The sequence below is a fragment of the Centruroides sculpturatus genome, unplaced genomic scaffold, assembly GCF_000671375.1.
Source record: "Centruroides sculpturatus isolate CEXI.00-Female unplaced genomic scaffold, Cexi_2.0 scaffold870, whole genome shotgun sequence".
NCBI lineage: Eukaryota > Metazoa > Arthropoda > Arachnida > Scorpiones > Buthidae > Centruroides > Centruroides sculpturatus.
This window is the reverse complement of record NW_019385310.1, coordinates 106,160-117,542: the sequence shown is the minus strand read 5'-3', so window position 1 is coordinate 117,542 and position 11,383 is coordinate 106,160. Positions and strand designations below refer to the sequence as shown.

Sequence of the window (11,383 nt, the reverse complement as noted above, 5' to 3'; positions counted from 1 at the left end):
ATCTGTTTCAGTGATGGAATTATTTAAGATTTCATTTTGGTGGTACAGGCATTCTGTTAATTCGTCTCTTGGCACGTCCGTGCCGACTCCATACAATACTAATCTTGGTCTTCTTTTGCGAGGTTCCTTCGTTTTTAATCCTGTTTTAGTTTCGATAACTTGCTTCAATTTATCCTTTTCTTCGGGTGTGCTGACCTCAATTGCCACACCTCCTCTTCTTAACTTTCTGACAGCTGATATTCCGATACCCATTTGTTTTGGGTTTATATGCTTTTTGAGTATTTCTTTTGTCTTGTCTGGATCTTCGCCGTCTGCTTCGGGTTCAACCAAAAGAACCTCTTTCCTCGGTTTTGTATCTTTTCGAGCCGTAATCTGGGCATAAGTTGGTCCTGTGTTACTCTTGACTTCTATAACTCTATCTATTTTTTCCCTTAAGGCGTCCACTGCCACTTGCAGCGAGTCCATAGGTTTCTGCTTTAGTAGAGCAATAATCCTGTTTATTTGGTCGTAGACAAAAGCAACATGCTCTCCTGTTCCTAATCGACACTTATTATTATCTATCATATAGGTTTTCACCTCCTCACGGATACTTTCCGCGAGTTTTATTCTTTCCTCTTCTGTCGAGACATCCATTTCGCCTTGGGACGACACCTCGTCGTCCGACTCAGCGACGTGTGGCCTCTTGGCCATAGTCCTTAAAAGGACTGTTTATAAAATGTAAAAGTGCGCAGAAGTTACTTGGCTTCGCCCTTAAGAGCTACTGACAGGCAGGACCTCGTGAAGGTGTAACTCTGCTTCCCCTTGGCCTTGTATTAAAAGCGTTACAAAAGAGCACTCTCGAAAAATAGACGCAGGCAAAATCGCCGAATAAGCTATCGAATCGCTCACAAAAAATGCATACAAAACAATTGGGGCACCCTGCCCAGCATGGGAATCGTAGGTCCAGATGATTCTATCCCGACACCCCGCAACTCATGTTTGTCGCAAAGGTGCACTGCTGCTGCCAGTTGAATTCAATGTTGCCAGATAGAGATAGGTTTCCCGTGGCATCAAATATATGGGGAATTTTAAGTCAAATACTGGACATTTTTATATTAATTTCGAGTATAAGACACACCTGAATTTTGGAGGCAATTTTTTGAAGATAAAAGTGCATCTTATAGTCTGTAAAATACAGTAATTATAATTCAATTAACATTTATTAAATATTAATTTAATTATAGCATAACTGGCATAATTATGGTTGCTACCCACAAGTATGCATTGCCAGTTATGGGTAGTGTAACTGGCAACACATCCATATGGCAAGTGGGATTTGTGGATTCGAGTCCCGCTCTCGGACAATCCTTTTTTTTCATAATATTCTAAATTAACTTTATAATTAATTTAAATTAAATTAAATTAATTAATTTAAATTAAATTAAATTAAATTAATTTAATAAACATTAATTTAATTATAATTATTAAATTTAATACGAGATGGTGTTTAATACCTCCCTCTAGTGAAAAATTATTTAGAAATTAATAAAATATAATTGTGAAAAGTAGCCCGATGTAATTTGGTGGTTGTTTGGCTTTATAAATTTATCAGGTTTCATGATGATTGTTTATGTAAATTATTATTATATTTTTTGGAACAGAGAATTTTGTGTGTTCATTGTTTGGCTTGTTCTTTGATTTCTGGATATAACGATGGATCTATATTTCATCTTTGGTTGTAAACAAGTACACAGTCTTTTGGATTACGACAAAAACACCCCAAAAGGTTGCGGTTGCAAGAAACAATTACACGATTCATTTCTTTCACATGAGCAAACAGCACTCATCTTGTCTGTTTTTCATTCCCAATTCTCTGTCAGAATTTTATGCATACTGACATTTAATATGCTTACTATGTCTGCTGTCTCAGACACTTTTATTTGACAATCATCAAATACTATACAATGAACTTTTTTAAACATATTTGGAATAGTAGCTGTGTTTGGACATCTACTTCACTGTTTTTCAGTTATCTCACATGACCATGCTTATATTCTGTAACCCAGTTCTTAATTGTTGAAAACAAAGAAGGAGATACCAAAAGTGTCATATCTAACTCTGCTTTCATTTTAGTGGTGTTAATCCTTTCAAATGAAAGTACTTTATTACTGTAACAATTGTGTTTTTTGAAGGCATGGAAAATACCTAATGTGTGTTACATAAATCAAAAACAAGGGTCTGTCGGTGCTAGGTCTGGACTTTTAAACAGGCAAAAAATTTATGAACGAATATGTTAATGTATAAAAAGTCTAAAACAATTACTTTATTATATGTAAAAAAGGAGAAAAATTCTATTTATTAGTCTTTGACTGACTACATACAATATAAAGTAAGTTAGAATATTCAAATAGAAAAGGATGCTTTATCTAATCAAATACCAAAAGCAAAGTATATACAAAAACTTTTCTGACACTTGGGAAACTTAAAATTAACTTAGAATAATTTTAAACTATCTCCACAAGAACTGACAAGAAATATGAAACTGGACTATATTTAGGATATTCAGAAGAATCTTAGTTAACTCATATAACCATCACCAAGAAGAAACTTCTAATCTGCCATCCAGTTTGAAAGCTTTTTTTCTTAACCTCACTTGATCCTTCACCTCACCTTGTCAATTTACAGTTCTTCTCCCTTACAGTACTGGGATAGTGATGTTACATTATTATATCCACTTGATCCTATTTACATACTTATAGTTAACAGTTATTTATTTCTAGCAATCTTCTTTACATGTCATGTCATCACCCTCACATTATTTTCTTTTTGAATTTTCGGAGACAGTTTGTGGTGGGAGTTCATTCTTTTAACTTCCCTTCAGAAGTCTCTCCCCCAAGATGTCATTTCCAGGTTGATGATGTATTTGATTTACCCTCAGCTGTCGTCTGAGTAAGGTGAGTATTGTTTTTTAGTTTTAGAATTTTGCTCGAGTGAGGTGAGGTGGTCTATTCTTAATGAAATAAAATTTCCCAAAAATAAATAGAAAAAACAAACTAAAAGTAATCCCCAAACAAAATAAAATGGGTTGGAATTGACTCCTTACATTACTGCTTGCAACTCAGTTTTGACAAACTCAAACAATTCATAATGAACAGAATATCGTTATACTGTTATATTTGACATTGGAATGAATGATAGTAGTAAACAATAATAAAAATTTTGTTACATTAGCACCATAAGTTGGTTAGACCATGGACTTCTTGATTGATCTTTGTAAGAAGGCTTGAAAAACATAACATGAACAGTTATGTTTCGTTCAATGGGATCCTAATACTTCATATGACATTTTGAGTCTTCAGCTCTAGCATAGAGTGGATGAGTTTCTTCAAATGTTTGATATTAAACTTCTGTAATATACTGCTGTAGTTGATGTTTATTTTTAGACTTTATCTGTGGTTTTTCTATTCAAAATATGTCACCAGTTCTCAGTAAAGTTGAGATCAGGATTGTCATCAGGCATGGTGATATATTTTGGTTTGGTTTACAGTGGGTGATCGGTTAACGAACAGATCAGATAACGAACAAATCGGATAATGAACACTTTTGCGAAAGATTTTTATGTTCGGATCGGATAATGAACACCCCACAGAACAAACACAAGAAGAAGCGACGTAAAATAATGAATACCGATTGGTCTTCCCTTGTCTTCGGGCAACAATTCGAAACTTTTCGGAGGTATGGGAGACATCGACATCGACGCTCAAGCCGGTATATACCGATCGGATAGTATTCCTTCGAACTTTGAAACTTTCTCTTGTAATGCCAGCCTTTTATTTTTCTGACAAAACAATTCTTTTATGTATTCGCGAGACTGTCGGGTAGGCACTTGTTAAGTTTTGCGTCTGTTTTTCTTTTCGAAAGGTGAGAGTATAATAGCAAAGGTAGAGAGTGGGCAGAAGATGCCTAATGTTGCTGGGCAGTATGGTGTGAACAGGTCTACAGTAGGCCGCAGTTCAATCTTATCTAAGAAAAATACTGTATAATTAAAAAGACTGAAGCAGCTAAAGGAGTAACAAAAATCACATCTGAGAAATAAAGAACATCGAAGAGTTCATAATGGAATTTGAAACGGATCTGACAACAGAAGAACGCCAAGAACTCTTGAATGAAGAACACCAAGAAACTTGGCGAGATGTTTTCTTCTGAAAAAGAGGATTAATACCGATATCTGTTATTAAAGATACTTTGAAGAAGTGGGATGATGTCAGAACGACGGTCTTAGAATGGCATCCAAACCAGGTTGAGGCTTGGGGATTTCTACAATTGCAATGCTATTAATTACTGACGAAAAATCCCGAAGAAGAGAGAAGAGCAATCGACATTAGACAGATTCTTTAACACTTTCAAACGGAAAAAACATGACTAATAAAAATGCAAGACTGTGTACTGTACGTATATATTTTTATTACTACATATAAATAAACGTAGTAAGAAAGTATATATTTTTTATTTTGGGGGTTCTCCAGAACGAATTAATTAAATTTCCATTAAAACCTATGGTAAATCGATAATCGGTTAACGAACAATTCGGATAGCGAACAGTCTTGGAACGGATTATGTTCGTTAACCGATCACCCACTGTATTTGGTTACAGCAATGTAACACATGGATGATCTGCTGAGGGGATGCCATTCGGGAGGACTTCAAGGAAAACTGGCTTACATTTATATGTTAAAATGTGAAGAAAAGTTGAAAAACTCCATATGGCTGGCCAGCCTGTATGTGAAGCTCGAACCACGACCAACTACCAGTGCTCAGTAATTTTAGCCACTCAGCCACTGCGTGGTGATGTGGTGCAGAGTTGTCTTGGAAGATGCAGGATTTCACAAAATTGTTCCTTGATTATTGAAATTAGCCTGGCAGATAAGATGTTTTTATAGCATTTTTCATTCACAGACTCATTTGTAAAGTGTAATCTGCAGATGTCTTTACTGGATATGCATCCTCACATCATTTGAATCACAGGAAACTTTACTATTTATATCAAGCAATTCTTATTTTAGGTCTTACTTTTTCTAAGCATAATATAAGGTTTACCAGATTCAAGCAGGTTAAATTTGAACTTAGCTGAAGAAAACAGATTTGCTTGCTTTTTTTACTCATTCATAATGGTTTTTTTTATGTAGATAGTAGGCTTTTAAACCCCTGTTGCACAGATGATATTACAATTTGTGCAATTGCCTTTATGCCTGTTTGCTCTTTTTACTTGACTCTCAGTTTGAAAGAACTAACAGTATGTTTTTTTCAGACTAAAGTTTTTAGCATTTTATCTTGGGCATGGCATACTCAAATGGTTACCTTCTGATTCATTAGTGTAGCCATGTTCACATCTTTGTAACAAATGCACAATCGTTGATTGATGACAGTGCACTCTCTACTTTGTTTTACAAGAGGATAAACAATCAGCATTCAAAGCAACAATTAAAGACTTTGTATGCAGTGTTAACTGTTGAAAACTTTCCATTTTGCTTAAAACAGCAAACTGCTTTCTTATAGGTTTTATAAAATCCAAAATCAAAGTTGGAGCAGTTATGGGTGATGATGCAATTATCAGAAACATGGCTTCAGTAGACACTATCATCCAACAAAAAGTGTTCTCATGTTTATGATGTCACGGATGATATAATATTTATGGTTTCTTTCCATTCTGAAGTAAGTTTAAAAACATTTTTATATTTTAGGGGTTATATAATTTCTATGGTTGCTACTAAGTATAAATGTTTAGTGAAAATTGAATATCTTTGGTATTAAGAAAATTAGGATAAATGTCACAGATATTTTGATTTCACTTTTGTTTGCATAAGGATACATTTTGGTTTCTTGAAATATTGAATTTTCTAAATTTTAACATTTAATGTAAAATGTAATCTTCAGATAAAAGTATAATAAAATTTAATATTTAACATTTATTAAAACAAGTCATCATTAAGAATTTAAAAATAAATACAGTAGAACCTCCATTATCCGGACCTCCATTATCCGGATTTTCGATTATCCGGATTGTTCAAAATAAACAAAAATTTTACGAATTTGCTGATTTGCAATTGGCGAATTACGACAGTTTATGTACGTGATGGAAAGCATAACTTTTTTGTTTCAACAACGCCTCATCCAGCACAGTGGTCGTAAACTCTTAAATATATTTTACGTAGTAATAAAAATATAATTTGACATACGTATTTATAAATAATTTATATTCAAATTATATCATTTCTATGACCAAGGGCGGCGTAAGGCATGGATGACGTGGGCCACCGCCTATGCCTCGCGGTTCGAAGGGCCTCGCGCCTCGAAGGTTTACGCATTACTTAAAAGCCGCGAACGCGACGAAAAAATTTTACTCGTCATAAAATGATAAATTGTTTGTCAAATTTTTATTCATAAAAATGCAGTATCAACTGCATTTTATTTTATAAAATCCGTCTTCTTGCGCCACCAGAGGGCCTTTTAAACAATAGGTAGTCTGTTAGCGTTGGTCAGTNCAGCTGGGTGATGTCTAATCTTTGATTTTTTTTTCTGGGTGAAATTTTCTTTCTTTGATAAGTAGGTTTTGTTGGAAAATGTGTCACTTATGAAGGAAATGCTATCAAATAGAAAATCTTATGAGCTTCCTTGGTTGCATATTAAAATAATTAAATTACAAAATGCCAGCCTGGGTTCTCACAATAGTTTAGATCAGGGCTTCTTAAACTATGGGTCACGACCCCATTTGGGGTCACAGTGAAATCTTGGGGTCGCGAGATTTTAATGCAAAATTTTGAAAATAATTTGTGAGAGTTTGAAAATGAGGCATGCTTTGTGTCATTTCTGGTGCAGCAAGACAATGATTCAGGAACACTGATTGTAGTGTGAACTAGTGTAGTGTTGTCACTTTTCAGTGTATTCAGTTGTCTCTGTTCCATTGTAACACAAGAGTGAACTGTGGTAGCACACCATTATTGTTTTTGCAAATTTGTATATATCTTTATTTTATATTTTTGGGTCGCGAAAAAAATCACAATCATAAATGGTGTCGTGAATAAAAAAAGTTTAAGAAGCCCTGGTTTAGATGTTTAGCTTTTAGCAACTTTTCAACCTACTTAGTGTTTATCAAATATTTATGATTTTATACAAGAAATATATTAATTCCTACTTAATTTAGTTTTTAATTTATAGAGTAAGTTAAGCATTTTGTTTTATTTTCATTTTTGTGCATGAATTTTCACATAATTAGTAAATTTTTATAAATTTCATTTGAGTGGTATAAATTAAGATTATAATGTAGAGTGCTGTTGCCATATTAATTGAATGAAATCAAAAGTAACTATGCTGCAGATAAAGATATAATTTATATTGAATGAGTTAATGTATAATATTTAGAATATGGAAAGAAAATGTAGAAAAAAAATTAACAATATATTTTGAACCTGTTACTGATGTGAGTTGCAAGAAGGATAAAGTACTGTACATCACAAACGTTTTCGAACCGATTAAAGTTCTTCCTCAGATGATACACAGAATATCTGATGGAACACAGAGTAAATAGAACACGAAGATTTGAATGTTAAATCAAATCTGTATCTCGTAAAATTGTTTTGCTGGACATGCACATTTGTGTGGGTAGCAGCTGTTGGCATTTAAAGATTGGTGTTCATCAGGACCTGCCATGCAACCAACAAATTCAACTCTTCCTTGTGATTGATGCAAATGGCAGTGAGACTAGATTTATATATGGAAATGGCCTCTAACCATCTCAGGTGTTCAGTGTGAGGCAAAGTGAGGATGACCTTCGTTTGGTTAAAGGCCACCTTGATATAGTAAAATTGTCATGATTACATTTTCTTTTTACAGCGACTTCATCTTGTTGATACTTCTTTTTAACTAACCCTTTGTAAATTTCAGGATGATTATGCTTCACATGCTGCCAAAGATTGAATTTTTTTGACACACTAGTTCCATTTGCCTTGAAGTTGCATTGTATTGATTTGCCATTTACAATGTGAACATATTGTAAAGAAAAAATGGAAAGAAATAAATCAGTTATGTGTAAGATGGTTCCATTTTGCATGTAACTGATTTTTTCTTTCCATTATCATATTCAAATACGAATATCTCTTTAAGCTCTTCTTCCGTAAATTGACTGTCTATCATGGGTAATGGTTTTAAATTTTGTTTTGATGCCATGGCTTAAATAATCAAATATTTAAGTGTTATTAATTGAGAAATTATGCATATAAACATTTGTGCATACAAAATAACCAAATAATAATAATAATCTTACCTCTGCAAACAAATTATGAATTATGATATACGATTATAACAAACTGATTGCGAACAGAAATGAACGACTGTCACACTCAAAATCAAATGTAAGGAATGAATATTAGTACTGCTCTTAGTGGTGAATTTCTGTGCTGATGATTAAAGTCACTTTTAAGCAGAGTTTAAAATCTGCTACTCATTAGCACTCCTCCCCCATTAACTTTACTCCACATCTGCGATTCTCAAGAATTCAGAGAACTTGGGGGTCACGAAGGGAAAGGATAATGCTCAATGCTTACAGGATTATGTCAAAAAATAAACAAAAGTACGTATGTAATTTTTTGTGGAATGTATTAAATATTTTAGTGTAATTTTGGCTTGTACTTTTAATATCGGACACCCCTCGTAATTACTCCATTACTCCATACTCCCCTTGTAATTAATCCATTATACTGTATTTTTAATAATACAGTATAATGTAATTACAATATAATTATATACAATATAAGAACTACAATATAATTAATATTAAACAATTTACTTTTTTGTAATTAAAAATAATGCTAATTAATAATACATCCAATTTTAGATTTTTTGTCTACAAATCTTAAAATTTATGATTGCTTTATTTTTCCATAATTTTTCCATATGTTGATACTGTTGAAGAAGACAAAGAAACCTTTCTACACACTTTGACATTTTTAGCACCATGTTCTAACTTTCAAGTCATTTCTACTTTTTTGTAAACCAAGAGGCTTTTTTTTCATTGACATTTTTCTCAAGGAATGGTTCATTTCTAACTACAGTGTATGGTATTTTTACAATTGTAGTGATGATTAGATAAATTGGCAAAGCAGAGTTAGAAGCAAGTGAAGAAAGAGAGGGACAGTCTCCAAAAAGAAAGTTAAATTATAAATAGGCCTGTAATCTATGCAGGTCATAAAACTAATTATCCACTAGTCATAAAAGTAAGTAACCCTTTCAGTTTTATTTCTTCCAAGAATTTGAAACTGCATTTTTTACTACTAGAACAATTAAGAATGTTTGCATAGCTACCAAATGTTTGCTTGGTATATCCTATCCATGAAGTATGCTCGTTATGAGTATGAGAAAATATATGGAGATATGTGCAAATTAAAATTGTTATCGCATTTTGCTCATTTTAACCGTGGACTCATTATATCCTTATTCTTTTTAACTTGGTTTGACTGTAGTTATTCTGGATTTTATTCAATTACTATGATAACAGTGCTTCACATTCTAATCTTTTATATTGTTTTTGTCTGAAGATTGGTGACTAGCGCAAAAATATTTTTGTTTTTATGTTAAACTCTGGTAAAGTAATTATTTTAATTACACTCCAAAACTGGAATATATTTTGTAAATGAAGACAAATACTCAAAACCAGCAAAAATAACTTAAATTAGTATTTTTACTAATGTTTTCATTTGTTTGTAACAGACATCTTCAGGTATAATACAGAACTAAATGGACAAATTAAAATTGAATACAATTTTTCAAAAAAATTACATATTTTCTTATAATATAATGCAGAACTAAATGGACAAATTAAAATTGAATACAATTTTTCAAAAAAATTACATATTTTCTTTAAAATTATATTGACCATGTTACAGACAGACAATACAGTAAAAATACTGTTTTGTTAACTTGTTTTGGTTTCAGGTGTTTGTTTATGTAATTATTTCATTTCTTTTAAGTTGTTGATGGTGCATTTTTTCATTTATAAATTTATAAATTTTAATTTTTAGCTTGTCTAAAGAATGAGTCATTAAAACCATCATCTTCCAATTCAATTATGTCACCTGATGGAGAAGATCCTTTTCCTCAACCATCAACTAATAGTGCAAGATTTGCATCCGAAACTGCTGAGAGTGAGGTAAATATAATATTTTTCTGTGCAATTTTTAATAAAGTTGTTATTAGTTCTAATGTTTAAACAGATATACATTATAAAAAAGATGAAAATTTTTTTTCTGTATAAATTTGTTTGATATTGTTTTGTTTAAAATATAACAAAAATATAAATAGAAACTATACTTGTATAGTACACTCTTGATTATCTTGGATGAGTGGAAAAAAATGCCATCTTGGTTAATTTGGCATCATTTAAATGCTGTAGCCAGTAAGTTGGAATGGATGAAACAAAAATAAAATATTTAGGTAATGTGCAAAAACTTTCATTTAAAATCAGTAAGGTTAACACAGGAATACAACAGCGTGTGGAAGGAAATAAAAAAAAAAATCAAAACTTTTTGAAAGAATGAATTTAACTATTTCAATACTTTTTAAACCATTTAAAACATGAAGACATATGTTTGCTTTTTTCCTTCATGTACCTTTTGGAAAACTGTACTCCACATGTTTTTATCATTGGTTTTTCAGCAAGAGCATAGTCTTGTTCCAAATTATCTAATAGGGCTTTATATGGGTTTGTAGTTCATTACTGTGGCTGATTCATTTCTTTCATGAGGCTGTGTTCAGTATCCACATCATCTATGTTTATCAATTCAGTATTGGTGGTGGCTGCTTTACCATTAGTCATAATTCATTATACTTTGTTTGCCATTTGATACTTATTGACCAAGTAAATCTCTATATGTGTTTACCCAATTAAACACTGACTTCTCATTATTTGCACATCCACTTAAACTGTGTAAATTGTTCAATACTTCTTTACTATACTCTTATTAAGACTGTTCTAAAAATTCAGAAATTCTTCATTTCCTGGTAACATATTTGCCTCAGTCTTTTTAATTAATGTCAAACTTTTATTGATTTTCAAGCAGCAACAATTCCATTAACAACATTCAAAATAGTCATGTTTTTCAAAATGACAGTAATCTTACCACTTTTTAAGAACATTTCAAAAGTAAATTTTTTCAATAAATTTGTTTCATATTTTGTATCACTTCTTGATTTACAGGCTGGACTAAAGCTGTCACATTTGTATTTGAATATTGAATATTTTAACATATATATTTTCTGCAGTTTGTGAATTTGCAGAGCTCTGTTTAAGTTTTATCAAAATTTTAGTAAACTAAACAAAATACACCAAGGAATCATAAACACCAATAGTAAA

The 11,383-nt window shown here is 32.0% G+C and overlaps 1 protein-coding gene across 1 annotated transcript in view; it reads left to right on the top strand.

Annotated features, from left to right (window-relative positions):
* LOC111637472 (constitutive coactivator of PPAR-gamma-like protein 2) overlaps nucleotides 1–11,383 on the top strand; it is a 184,267-nt gene that overhangs the window by 84,807 nt on the left and 88,077 nt on the right. Inside the window, exon 5 of the mRNA XM_023382965.1 lies at nucleotides 10,053–10,180. Coding sequence (XP_023238733.1) covers nucleotides 10,053–10,180 — 128 coding nt within the window. The remainder of the gene's footprint in view (nucleotides 1–10,052; nucleotides 10,181–11,383) is intronic.